Consider the following 15,385-nt stretch of genomic DNA (forward strand, 5'->3'; position numbering starts at 1 on the left):
GTTTCTCAATAATCTCACCGATTATTATTATAACTTATAATTTCTCAATAATCTCACCGATTATTATTATAACTTAATATCAGGCGCGTACGCAGAAATTTGGTCTGGGGGGGGGGGGATAATAAATTTTTTAAGAAATAATATTTTTAATTAAAAATACTAAGCATAAATTTATTAGGATTAATAACTTTTCTAATACACAATTTTAAACTAATGTGAATTAAAAAAATTATATATATAAACCGGCATTTAAATGTGAATCATAAAATATAAAGTGAATATAACCCACGATATGAATCACTTAAATGACCCAAAATTGAAATTTGAATTTTTTGAGCTTTTAAAATATATAAAGTATAAAAAATTTAAATGTTGTAAATATAAATTAATACACAAAAAGTTTCTTAGGAATAATTGTATTTTGTATGTTTTGAGCTAATTTTTCAATTATCAATCCTTGCTTGGCGTTTAATGTCTATGAATATTCAAAAGATCCAAATCATTCAATCTACTTCAGATGTTGTATTTCATAGGTATGTTTTTCACAGACTTGCAGGCCCGGCTCCCGAATTTTAATTTTTTTAAATATACCCGGGCCGGGCTCGTAATTTTTTTTTTTAAAAACACCCGGGCTGGGCCTGAAAATTTTTTAAGAAAAAATATCCGAGCCGATAGGTATATTTTAAAACCAAATATTTGAAATCGCCATTATTAGCTATAAATATCAAAAATAAATATAATTTATTTTAAAAAATTCGGGCTAAGCCAGCCGGGACGGGCCTGAAAATATTTTAAAAAAAAACCCGGGCCGGAAAAAATTTTAAAATAAAATCTGGGCCTGGTCCTGCAAATGGTACCTCTGCAAGGCTCTGTTATTCTTCTTAAAAAAGTGAATGTTCTCTCATTAGTTTACTAAAGAGCTGCTAATATATATATAACCATTTTAATAATTGGGAGTATAATCTAAAATGTGTTTGAAATAAAAAGCATCCATAGCATTTTTTGGGACTGTATCAACCATAGTTAATCTTTTAATCATAGTTATTCAGCTAATAAGGCATTATAAGATATTTTAACATCTTCATGATAAAAATATAACAAATATTTATATTTTTTTTCTATCACCATATGAAAAAGGTTGGGAGAGGGGACATTTGTTTTATAATACTCTTCTACTGATCCTATATTAATGTTTTGATGATGAGCTTGCTTGCTGCAAGTCGAGGGGGACAAATATTTAACACGTATAGCTCTGCTTTTGACTCAACAATAACATATAAAATATGAAATTCTTCAACAACACTAGCTCTATTTCCTTGAGTTCTAATAAAATGCTCTCCTCTATTCTCATCTTCTTAATCAAGTCAATGTTATGTTTTTGAAAAGTATTACATAAAATAGTTGTATAATTAAATAATACATTCTAATGAGAAAAAAAATTTGAAATAAGTATTGAATCCAATAATTTTCTTGCTTCTGAGGAAATATTTCTTTTAAGCCATTGTGATATAATAATCAGCTCTTCTAACTCCAAAATAGCTGTTACTGTGGCGGAGACTCGATCTCGTTGGACAAGCTTGCAATTTTTTTCTCCCTGTTGGACAAGGAGTTTCAGAGATAATTATTATTTTATTAGAAATTTAGATAAATATTACGCCACTAAAATTTGAAAATAATAGGTAAATTACGCCAAGGAAAACTTGAAATTGAAATTGATTGATAAAATAACTTAGTAGATGAATGTGATAAATAAATGTAATTAAATATATATATATATATAATATATGAGATAAGAATAAATATTAACAAATATAAATTAATATTAACAATAATATTTTTGAAAAATATAATCCGGCATCTGCATTTTTTGGCTTTGGGGGGGGGGGGGGGTTTGTCCCCCTGTCTCCCCCCCCGCTGCGTACGCGCCTGCTTAATATTAATGGTTAGAATTTTGAACATTTTACTACTATTTAACATTTCTTTATTTTATAACTTTTTTTAAACTAATTCCAATATTTTTATAAAACAATCATAAAAATCATAATAATACAAAAAATATATATAAAAATTCTTTTCTTTGTTTTACAATTATTATATTCCTCCGCGTTAATTCTTTATCAATCAATATAAACAAAAATCAATATTTTTTATGTTTCTAAATATATATTAATAATTGATTGACATTTATCATTTAATAATATTAATATTGATAAATATATATATATAATATACCAACATATATGAAATATCTAATACAAATATATATGAAATATATATCAATAGGCAGAAACAATGGTTTAGGAAGCCCCATAAGGCAGTTTGACTATCCTTAAGATTGAGGTCTGCTAAATATAATTAACAATTTATAAAAAATCCAGGCTTCTGCAGCAAGCTCATCATTTTTACTGTAAAGAAGCGTTAACATCTTGATAAATGCAATTTTCTGTGATTTTTCTCAAGTCAAATTTTGACAAATGAATATATAGTTTTTTTTTGTAATTTTCTATTATCTACCATGGCGAAAACCGAAATTTTTTCCCATGCCATTTCTTTTATACCTTTATTAGTCTCAACCAAATTTCTAAGATACAAAAATTGCTTATCGATAATAAAATTTTGATTTTTGGAAAAGTCTCATTAACTATTTGATTAATGATTCTACGATATACCTCAACTAGATATTTGTTAAGGGAATCACTAAGCCGTCCATATTAACATTCCTAAAAATACATATTGTTTTACGACTAATTAAATCGATATATTTAAATTCTACGTATGTGCTGTATAATATCTCATTTCGGACAGTTTTTTATTATAAGATAAAGCAATTTTTTAGCTTTTATTTTTAAAGATGCAAAATCTATCCAAAGTTAAAGAAAATTTGGCATCTTAAGTTTTCACTCTGAAAATCTAAGTTTTTAGTTTACATATAGGGGAGACGGAGGCTAGTCGCACCGATTTTTGCAAAACAGGCTATAACTCCTGTGTTTTTTTAGATGTTATAAAGAACAATTAAATTGATACCTATTAGCTATACTCCATAAAGAAGCCTTATAAATATTTTAAAAAATATAATCATATTTTTGAAATTTTTTTCTTGTAAAATTTGAAATTTTGCCAGCCCCAATAACGGGGTTTAGGCAAACCACAGCAAGGGGCTTCCTAAACCATTAATTTTTTTAAGGAATACATTTTTATTTATTAATAATGATACGTATAGAATAATCTTATTATTTTATTGTTTAAAATATCATTACTTTTGAAGCAAATTATATAAAAATTGAAACTTAATTTTGAATAATTTAATATACATTTTGGACAAATAAGGATCTTAAGGAGGGATTATGTTTTCTTAGGATAAATTCTAAATAAAAATCATACACATGAAATTTTCTTTTCAATATTTTGAAATATTTTTTCATATTAACTGCTATATTTGAAGTGTATGGTTTAGCAAACCCCGCTAGCTCTAAATTGATTAATCATAATTGAAATATCTAGACAAAATAAATACTCGTAAAGCTTTCTCAAATTATAAAAGGGGGTTAAACTTTGCTATAAAATTTAATTTATATGATTATATAAATTAATAAAAATTTAAATTCTGCCATATAAAAATCTTTTAAATTTGACATCAAAATTTTATTTTCTAAATAAAATTTTTAATAATTAATTATTTCAAAAGATTTTTTGCCTGTATGCATACTAATAAAAGTTATATTATGATTTGCCAAGCCCCAGGGTTCACCTAACCCCAGTCTCTTCAACCTAGTAAGTATACTATAGTATATTTATCTAAAAGTGATTGGACTCAGAAGATGCATTGGGGTCAAAAGTTTTCTTATGAATTATGTGTCGTAAAACACTTAATGCAATGGATATTGATAATATATTCATAAAACGGATATCTCTCGTGCTCACCATCTTACTTCATCAATTTTTTATACTTTTCCCGGTTTTAACATTTTGCACATTTAACGCCTTAAAATTTCTATTCAAAATATATGATTTAGAAGTTAAACCAGGTCTAAAGAAATTGGAAAAAAAAATCAGGACTGGGTTTAAAAATCTTTGCACATAATTTGTATTTATTGCTAAAAAAAATTAGTTTTATTTAGCGATAACTTTGAATTTTGAATAATATAACAATGCATCTTAATAGAAAATAGGCGGCCCAAAAATTTTCTTACTAGGGGAAGGTGCATATAAATTGTTACCCGACTAGATCACTGATACATAGCGTTTTGATTAAGGGAAATAAAGCTTATTTAATAAATATTTTATAATTTAATAGAAATATAAAAACTGTCAAATTTACCAGTTCTAATAACTAGTGCCTTGACTGGTTCTCCATGGGATGAACGAGTTTGCAATATTTTTGTGCCATTAAATAAAATTGATTTTGATTCCATTTTTATATTGAAAATTTTATCTTCTGGAGAAAGAGGTGTTTTCGTAAATGCCACGCTTTCACCTTGAGATAGATATTTAGAATTAAAAAACTAGCGTGGTCTCTAAAAATAAAATGAGCCTATCTCATTAAAAAGATTATTATCACATTATTTATTATAGAGTGATATATAGTAAATTCAAGGTATAAGCCAATCAGATAAATCAAATCATTTATATACGTTGAATAGCCTAATTTGGTGTAAATATGTTTCAACTTGTATATAGTGCCTACCCTATGAATTTCGAACAATTCTGTGATGTAATTAAATTAATTCCTCAACTTTTCTATAGACTTATATATAAATTCAAGATTTCGAGGCGCAATTGTCTGAAATATATGGCATTAAAGGCATGCCGAAATATATTTCAGGTGAAATTAGGTTATTTAATGTTTAAAAAGGCACTACAAATGATTCAAAATAGAAAAATTGGCGAATTCTCTTAATTCATTTAAACCATATGGCATATTATATAAAATTCAAAACACAAATATATATTTTAGATTTACCCGTAAGCATACTCTCATTTACAATGACGCTGCCACTCAATACTACCGCGTCGCACAACATTGTACTCTCATTTTCAGGTACTAACATTATGTCACCTGGAACTAATTCCTCGTATGTAATAGTAAGGATATCTAAAAAACACCAAAATTTAAAGCAGGGTTCTGGACTGACAAAATATTCCCCAGGATTGTTACAAATCCAGGTTTGAAATTATTTAAAAAACAAGTTAGGTCCAGACAGATTTTGACAGGACGAACCCAAACCCGGTTGTAAACTGGATATTTTGTCGGAAAATTAAGTGTAGTGCGCATATGATAATGTTTCATTAAGTTCATGTTAATGTATATAATATTTAGAATGGAAAAATGTAATTTAATGGCATATTGTTAAAATAGAGAAAATACTAAGGTGGGGCAGCATTGGAGTAAGACTAAATAAGCATAAGGGCCAAATTTATATAGCGAAAATAAATAGGCTACCACTTTTTAGCATCTCTAAGTAAAAAATAAAATATAATTATTTTTTACTTTTCAAGGAAGTAAATATTTGCACTGTGCCATTCATTGTCACAAGGTCTCTTAAATCCATTTGCATCTAAATACCAATCAAAATTATTTGAAATATTGTTTATATATTTAATAAAATTTGTCTGTGAATTTTTTTTAGTAAATAAATTAATATAATACATATACATACATTAACTTTTGAGTGCTATAATTGTACAACAACCCAGGGATATTCAAATTGTTACTACAAAATGAACTCTCAATGTTTTGACCAGTAGCCTCCAATTTTATGCTAAACTATGCTTATACAATGTTTCATATATTTTATTGAATGATTTTTATGATATAAACTTTGGATTCAAAAATAATTTTAGATCTCATAAATTATTTTTTTAAAACACGATATTAATTAATTATAATTAAAATTATGATTTTTAGTATATACATTGGCTTAGTTAGGGCTTAACTAGGTAGGGAGGGGGGAGGGTATAAATGTTTGTCAGCTTTGCCTTCAAACCCTAACAATTTCCATGTTGAAAAAATATGATTAGATATTTTTTCTTGCTTTTCAAAATATGTGTCAACCGCTTCACTGCAATTTCCAAGGCCATAATTCTAGACACATCATCATTAATCATCGCAAAAGCCCTTAAAAGAGCCAATATCCTATTTTTCTTAGAATCCATAGGGTTAAATTCATTGGACGACAAAAGACCAGATGGGTTGACTCTGATACCCTAGGGGAAAGGTATTGGTCTCGCTTGGGAATATATCTGCATAGATATATTTGCCAAATCACCATGAAATTCCATTTCCTGAAAAACAGCAAAAAAAGAAAAACTCATTCCTAAACAATGCCCGCTTCGTTCCCGTGGTACCACTACACTTGGCAATTTTAGACATGAGGCCCTCGCCTTTTTAAATCTATAGGAAAAAAGCTTTCGTGTTACTGATGATCATAAAGAATACTAATATCTGCGCCATAATATTGGCTCAAAAATTTGCAGATCAAGTTTTTATCGATCCATGGTTCCATGCAGTTTTCATAGATTTTTTTAAAAAATTTTTTTTATATGGTTTTTAAATTTTATTTTAATATAGTATATATTATGTTATATGGCTTTATTTGTAAATTTTGAATATATATTTTTTTAAATAAATAAAAGTTTTAAATAAAAAAATAAATAACATTATATCCTTTGCATTAAATTTACCAAACAATTGGAATCACTAGTTCTAAAATATATACCAATGTTTCATATTTTATTAGTAACTATAATTGCTTTAACAATTATAAAGTAAAAAATTATTAGTAACAAATTTTTGCCAACCTTACGATTGAAAAACGACTGAAAGCATTTATTCTTAAAATTTATCAATATTTAGGGTGTGTCCTAATTTGACTTATTACTAAACAGCCGTAAGTAAGAGAAAAAAACCACTAAACAACATCAAATACTTAAAACGAACTAAAATTTCGTTTATTTTGCATTAATGATTGTGTTATTTTTTTGTTTTTTGCGTTTTATTCTTTCTTTTGCTTTTAAGGGTGTTAAGTTAATACTAAATAACCGGCTAAACAACTGACTGTTTAGTAGGCTGTGTCCTGGTTCGACTTAATTTTGATACTTAGTTGCTTTTTAGCCTAGAATAAACGGCCTCTGACTAGGACGTACCTATTTTGGGTTGGTCATAAATTATTGTCTTTTTTTTTGTTATATTTTTTTTCATTCTTTTTTTGTTATATTTTTTTTCATTTCTTTTTGTTACTAAATATCTGGTTTAAGTTAATATTTAGTCCTTGGCTATTAAGGGAGACCCGGAATAGTGTTATCCCGAGGCAGTTAATTTCTTCTCAAATAATGTTAAAACTAATTAACTTTGATATTTGAATTTTAAAAATGTATTTTATTACGATGCTTACTTATAAATGTTTTAAAAGTTCGGCATACACATGAGATGTTTTAAATGAAAATTTAAATTTTTAAATTTTAACACGTCAAAAGTAACTTTTTATTTTTAAAATTTTTTACCAATAAATTTGTTTATAAATATTACAATTCTAAATGATAAAGTATACAGTACACTCAATTTCACCCTTTACATGTTTATTTTATATCTTAAATTATTTTATTAAAAGTGAATACCTGGAGCAGGTTTTGACGGGCTGCGTATTAGCAATTTTCAAGTAGGGATTTATTTATATTTAAAAGAATCCAACTAAATTTATAAGAGAACTAGAAGCCCTGAGTAATAACAATATGAAGTTGTGTGACTTATTTTTTGTAAATATATAAGTTAAAGTGATAACAAGTTCTTTCGAGTGATATATATTACATGCATGAACCTGATACTTTTAACATATTTGATAATGTATATTTATTAACTTAAGATAAATATTAATATAAATTTTTTTAAAAAATCTGAAAAATAAAGAAGCGCATGTAACACACCGTGTAAAAGGTACTTCAAGTGTTTTTTATTTTTATTTTTTGAAATTTATATAAATAAAAAACCAAAAGATTTTTTTCTTAAATACTAATTTCTACCGTAGAAATACATATAATGAATAACTACGTTTAAATATTGTGTTTACATCAATATTCAGCGCTTTGCTTATTAATTCTTCAATCAATACTGACAACCACAAAAAGGTAACCAAATTATAAGCCAAATAAAAACTCTGGAAGCATTAACTCTGATTCATACCAATAACTGGTGCGTATTTGGTAAATTTTAATGCTTTAACCCGTTTGGTAGAGGGTTTCAAGAATAACACATTATTGACAACTAAGGAAAAATAGCAAAGATTAGCATCATGCTAAAATAAATATAATAAAAGCTCTGAATATCTGTATGCGCAAATATGTAATACCTGCTTAGTATACACCAATTCATCAATTAGCTTTCCCAGTCAATAAAACAGAAACCAGTGATAATACTTTTTAGGCTTAGTCTTAAATATTGGATTTCCAATTGCGATTCAAAAATCAATTTCATCTAGAAACATTAAGATCTCTTTTTTTCCCGATTCAAAATAATTTTAAATTTTATGATTCTGCTATCTATTCGATATTATTTTTTTCTTTTCGATTTATTAAATAGATTTAGAGATAAATAGTTAAAACCTAATATATTTTGAATCAGTTATATTTTCAAAAATTTTATAAATACTTTTGAATCTCATATTGAACCTCTGTTAAGTATGAAGTTTGTCAAACTTTTAAAAGCACGAATTCTAAAGCTTAGGCAAATAAGTAATGCTTAACTAGTGTACATTTCAATTTAATCCTTAAATCCGTTTGGTAAACAGTATAAAATAAAAAAGGTATTAGAAAAATAGAAAATTTCGAAAATTAATATCAAGATTCAAGACAGAACGAAGAATATGGAAGAACAAAAGCAATTATTATATAAAAAAAATTAAATTAACGAAGTGTATTTAAAATAATTATTATCGTTATATCATAAAAATCAACTTTTTATCGTATTTTGAAATATGAGACTCGATGGGTAGTAGCTTTGATACTTTTATAATTTAATAGAGATTGCATAAATAAAGTCAAATAGATATGTGGCAACTTTGAAAAATATGATACCAAAATAAGATGGATTGATTACACTGAAATTGAAAACGATTTAGATGATTTTTTACCCCCAAGTTCTAAAGGTTGAGAAATTGTTTAGTAAAGTAATAATAATAATAAGTGCATTAACAGTAAAGGTCAGTCGGTGCACAAATATAAGCATCTTTTGAATGTATCCCGTTTTTTCAAAACAATTTTTTAAATGTGATTTGATAGAAATAGAATTTAAAAGAAATAAAAACAATATCTACATCAGTAGCGCTAATTGGTGGGGTGGGGGAAATTGGAAGGGTCTCGAGCCTATTGAAAAATTTTAATTTTTTGAAAATATACCAAAAAAGAAGGTAATTTTGGAAATATTGTAAATACAAAATTTTACTACTTCTATTTTCCATGTGGCTGAGGAGTTCAACTCCAAAACTCACCCTTGTATCTGCCACTATGTAAAAATATGAAATATAATTATAAGGCAATTTTGCTTTATTTTCGATATTTTTTTAAAAATTTTTGATCTTTTTAATTATATTAAAAAATAGCATGATATAAAATCTATATTAAATGAACATTTAAAAAAAATTAAAATGACATTAAAAAAAAATAAAATAAGTAAACAATTTAAAAAAGACAAAAATAAGTTTTATAAAAACCATGGGGAAGATGGCAAAAAAAGAGACTATTGAGATCCGAGGAAACTAAGATAGTTGCCTCGAAACACAGCGATTTGAGTTGATGTAACATTTTAAAAGAGGATGATCACCATTATTTAGAATTTTTTTTTACCTAAAATCTTTAAAAAATGGTAACTTAGGGGGCCCAGAGACTCATTGGTGGAAATAACTATTGGGATAAAGTGAAAATCAGAAAAGTCGTAGTACTTTCTAATTTTTGACCTTTCAGCTATAATCATCGGATCAATGTTTGGGTTAGAGGAAAATTGAGAAACACACACAAGTGAAATCCAAAATAAGGTGTTTTCCTCTAAACTAAGGAGTGCTTGTAACCCCATCTAGTCTTTTCCCATTAGACAAGGATAAGTGGACGGGCTTCAGACGGTTAGAGTAGTTAGCCAACCCTAATTTATTAGAGATTATAGTGTTAATAGCTCTATGGCCTGAACCGTCCTTTAGAATATAAACTGTTAGATCATGTCGGCTCTTAGGATTGGAGTCTTTCCCGCACCCCCTGCATTTATGTGGTAGGTCACAGCCAAGTCTATATCCTATGGTCTCCCTTAGCTCCTCGTCGGATAGCAAAAGACCAAGATTGGCACTAAGGACAGCGTCAAGTCATTCATGGCTAGAGTTTTGTCCCAAGTAATATTTAAGGATTGAAATGTCTTCAAGGGAGGGGTGATCTCCACCTATTTCTTAAAGTTAGCCAGAAGGGGGCTAAGAAAGTCTCTTTGTGGCGAGTACTGTAGAAGTGATACAAGGCATAAATTTTTCTTCCATAAGTTACAGGCAGTTTCAAATAAACTATTCCTAGCCCTCGCTTATTTATAACCTCCTCGCATTGAAGACCAGAAGAAAGTTAAGGTTTAATTTAATATAGTACAAAATATCAAAGTTTAACATATTAATTTAGTTGTGATATAACAGTTTAAAAATGGGAGTGAGTTATTTCCATCTTATTACTCAAGTGTAATAAATTGTAAAGATATTATTGATGTTTTCAATATATTTCATACCTTACGTGTCCTTCGAATAGTTATCGTTATTAGGATTATTGATAAGCATATTATATAGGAAACGAAATAGTAGTAGTCTTGAAAAATCCATAGAATGCATGAATACACTTGAAAGATGTAAAACGGATTTAAAACCTAACAATTAAATAATGTAAAAATATGACAATTCAAGGATAAATAAATTTATTCTGCTGTAATATGTCTTGATATATATATTTGTCAAATTGATTAATATTAAATAAATTGTCTCACAAGTCTTTAAATAACATTGAATAAATTATAATTCTGGCATAATTTACTAAGGGCGTGCCGATACCACTTTTTGGAGATCGATCCATCTTATATTGCCGATATTAAATTGATATCGGCTGATTACCGATACGATCCTATATCATATCTGATTTTGCATTCTGTAAACATACAAATCGTTTTAATTTTTAACTCATCTCATACTTTTTAATAGTATAACATCTATAATTTAACTATACCATAGCATAAGTCATTTAAATATATTGTAATGATCAGTTATCGTTTATATTCATGAATCTAAAGGTATGTAAAAATTTTTTATTGATAAATCACTTATTTATATAACATTGTTCTATTTGCATAATAAGTAACAAACAAATATATTATGAAATTTGAGTTAAATTTTTTAAAATTAAGACGCCATTTTATTAAATCGGATCGAAAATTTTATAATATGGCATAACCGATATTTAAAAAAGAAGAAATACAGACCCAATCCGATAAAAATTATCTGTACATCCTTATAATTAACACATATTATTATACTACAGGCAATTTTCCAAATTAGTAAATATAAATTGCCTGAAAATATTAGGCAAGAAACCGATTATTTAGAAGTCAAAGCAGTACACATATTTCTAAAATTAAGCAAACTAACAATAAATTTTTTTCATTGATTAATAATTTTATATCCATATGTTAGTCATAGTGTTTAAATGCTAGGTGAAAAATAATTTTGCATTATTTGGAGACAATAATTTAACATAAGTGTGGCTGAAATTTATCTAAGACCTGTTTTTCGGTCAGCCAGAAATATTAGCTCTTATTAATTATGAAAATGACTTACCGGAATATAACATAAAAACGTTAACCAAAGAGCCAGAGTAGAACCTGATGCCGAACCGCAGAACCAGAGGAAGCAGGATCAAACACCAATAGAATAGAAGGATCACCCAGATCACCCAGGGAAAGATCAGTTCATTCATGAATTAATAAAAAGCATTCAGGGAATAACCTGACATTGAGTAAAAACTGGGCATGATCAGAAATAAAAAAACTGCAGCAAGAAAAAACTGGCAACAGATAATTTTGTATTCCGGCATAGTTCAAATATAGTGGTGTTGAAAATGTCCCAGAAAATACTGATAATAATGCCACCGTTCCCATCCCATTACTAGGATGAGATATCCTCATTAAGAGCGTTATACTTGATCTTAGTAGCACAAATTATGCATTTAAAAGTTGTTGCCTAAATGTAATGTCAACGGTTAAATAGAATAAGAGCGGAAATGGAATTGAAAGAGTAAGTTAAACTAGGCTAGAAGCAAACGATGCACATCAAAGAAATGCAAACGTTTTAACTCACGTATAAAATTCAATAACCATATATGAGTTAAATATGGATTGCTATTATAAATGGTGAATTTGAATTATGCTTTTATTGCCTTATTTTTTTTTATTAACTGTCATATATTGAAAAATCTTAATAAAAAGGTGAAGAGTTTTTTTCGAAAATTCATTTTTTAAATTTCATACTTACCAGTTTTAGAATCGATTCCTAGAAAAAATAAAACAAATACACATATTCAACTCACTTCGGTTTTAGGTTAGAGGATAATAGGGTGAAATATTAGTTTTTTTTAAATTTGTCATAGAAATCGATTTTAAACTTAGTAACTCTAATATTATTTAAAAAAATTCTAAATAAATACTTTTTGGCAATCACCTTTCCTATTTATTTTCTGTAAGTTGATGAGTCAAACATTAAATATTTCGTATTTTTTTCTAGGAAGAGATTTTAGAAATATTATTAACTTTCAAAGAAAATTATTTCGCAATCTACCTTTAATTTTTCGGTTAGCTGAAGAGTCATAATATAATATTTTTTATAATTTATTTATAAATCGATTCTAAACTTAGTAATAACTATAAAAAAAAGTAATTCTATTTAACAATCTACTTTTTCTAGTTCTTCAGTTACGGTTGTTGACGAGTCAAATACATATTTTAAACTTAAGATTAACTATAACAAATATTTCCAAAAAGAAAACTCTTTAACCATCTCTTCCAGTTTTTTACTTAGGTGACAGGTTTTTTAAAATACTTTTCTATAAATAGTTACTAAATTTCGTAAAAATGTGAACAAAACTATAGAAATCTGCCTTTTCTAGTTTTTCGAGAAATTGACAAGTCAAATATAATTTTTTCCCATAAATCTAATATAAATTCAACCTTTACTACAAATATTTTTTTAAATAAATTTTCAAAGAAAACGAATTTAAGTGCTACTTTTTTTAAATTACATTTTGTTTCTGCCCATGTTTTCCTCATAAGAAATTATTGATGAATAAAAAAAATTTGATTGCTAGATTATTTTATATATCGTTTCAAGCGATGTTGGTAAAAATTATATAAAAAGGAATAGGTATATTGTCTTATTAACACTTATGCAATGTTTGCATTAACGGATGAATCAATAGTACGTATTATGGCAGGATTTCTAGAATGCCTGTGATATAATATTGGTTATGGTCTAATTTTGGGTATTTATTTTACAAGAAATATCTTGTACTTACATTGGAATTCATTTAAAATTTTAGTGTTGTTAAACGGATCGACTTGAGCCGATTTTTAAAAACGACTAATCAATATTTTTGTCGAAAAATATTGCCTAAACCTGATTTCATTAATCGATGTATGCCCAAATCTTTGTGCCATCTATGACTAAAATCTTTAGACTTGCATAATATTTTTATGGGTAAAATATTGAGATAGCCGTTTTTAAAAATCAGCTCAAATCGTGCCATTTAACAACACTATAAATTTAATTGAATTAAAAGAATAAACCTTAACTTAAAAAATGTAATTTAATGATATAAATATACCAGACCTGCAGGCCCGGCCCTAAGGCCAGCCCAGGTACACAGGCCGGGCCGAATTTTAATTTTTTTAAATATACCCGAGCCGGGCCTAAAATTTTTTTAAAAGAGGCGAGGCGTTTATTTTAAAACAAAATTATTTAAATTGCCATTATTAGCCATAAAAATTAAAAATAAATAGAATATATTTCAAAAAAAATCCGGTGCAGGCCTTAATTTAAAAAAAAAATCCGGGTCGGGCTATGCAAATGGTACCTCTGCAGGTCTCTGAAATATATATTTCTAATTATTTAATATTTACGAAGATTGTATTTGTCTCAACTTATATTAAAGTGCATAAAATAAAAACAAGTGAATAAAAAATAAACAAATTACTTCTAAAAATAAAAGTGTTAATCTTGATGTAATTTCTATATGAATTTCGTTCTGTTCGTATAGATTTCGCCTGATAAATAAATTAAATTTTTTATAGTAAAAAAACATCATTTTAAATATACATGAATGATAAATGTTCAAGTTAATGGGAGTTGCTTATTTGTTAATGTCAGTGGCGTAGCAAAAGGACTCGCAGACTTTGCGGCGCGGGAAGGTATCAAGGTTCTTGAAAACTTAAGGACACCAAAAAAATATGTCAATTTTTTGAAAAATGATATTACCCACATCCTTAGTCAATTCAAGCTTATTTAATGTATGATAGGTGGGAAAGGTATAAAAATAATACTACCAAGCTCAGGACAATCATTCTAAATAAATGTAAATATACAATGCATAGAATTGTAGACGTGATAATAACATTATCGTGAGCCAATCTTGCTATACATGGGCACAATGATATTTATTATGTTAAAAACAATATTTTATAATTTTTTCTGTTTAATAAGTTAGCAATTATGATTAAATTCTTCAGAATTTATTAACTTTAAAAACATAAAAAAATTATATTTAAGCCAAATAATAGGAAAAAACTTATTTTCACAATTTCAAGTTCTATTAAAAGATAATAATTGATTGAATTAGAGAAATTTATTTTATTCAATAAAGAAAATAAACCGACTGAAAAGAAAATAATGAACCCTTCTTTCAGAATTCATAACATCTTATATATTAAAAACTCTATAAAATTTAAATATTAATATTAATAAATGAAGTGCGCTAGGATACGAGGGAACTTTTAATATGAGTGGAATATACTCAATGATGCAGACAAAAATTAAACATAACCGTATAACTAACAAAATTTCAAAATGTTTTTTTGCATTTATGGGTTTATTAAAATGTTTTCAATCATATCTAAAAGTTCATAAACTAATACTAAATAGAAATGTCTTATTTTATCCTATATCAAAAACAGCTATTCCATATTTTATTTTTTCGTAAAACACATATCTTTTTTTACAAGCGCGAATCAAAATCTTATTCATTGGCTGTTTCTAAAGTTATTTTATATAGCATTATGTCTTATATATAAATATTTTTATAAATCGTCATTTTAGAGCCGTAAAGTTATGAAGGATCT

The 15,385-nt window shown here is 27.1% G+C and overlaps 1 protein-coding gene across 1 annotated transcript in view; it reads right to left on the reverse strand.

Annotated features, from left to right (window-relative positions):
- Positions 1-15,385, reverse strand: part of LOC135923161 (polyamine-transporting ATPase 13A3-like) — a 46,631-nt gene that overhangs the window by 13,140 nt on the left and 18,106 nt on the right. The window contains exons 8-12 of the mRNA XM_065457756.1: positions 14,245-14,314; positions 10,742-10,876; positions 5,489-5,555; positions 4,961-5,092; positions 4,319-4,474 (exon numbers count right to left, since the gene is read on the reverse strand). Coding sequence (XP_065313828.1) covers positions 4,319-4,474; positions 4,961-5,092; positions 5,489-5,555; positions 10,742-10,876; positions 14,245-14,314 — 560 coding nt within the window. The remainder of the gene's footprint in view (positions 1-4,318; positions 4,475-4,960; positions 5,093-5,488; positions 5,556-10,741; positions 10,877-14,244; positions 14,315-15,385) is intronic.

The sequence above is a fragment of the Gordionus sp. m RMFG-2023 genome, chromosome 2 (assembly GCF_954871325.1).
Source record: "Gordionus sp. m RMFG-2023 chromosome 2, tfGorSpeb1-WG-v2, whole genome shotgun sequence".
NCBI classification, from domain to species: Eukaryota; Metazoa; Nematomorpha; class Gordioida; order Chordodea; family Parachordodidae; genus Gordionus; species Gordionus sp. m RMFG-2023.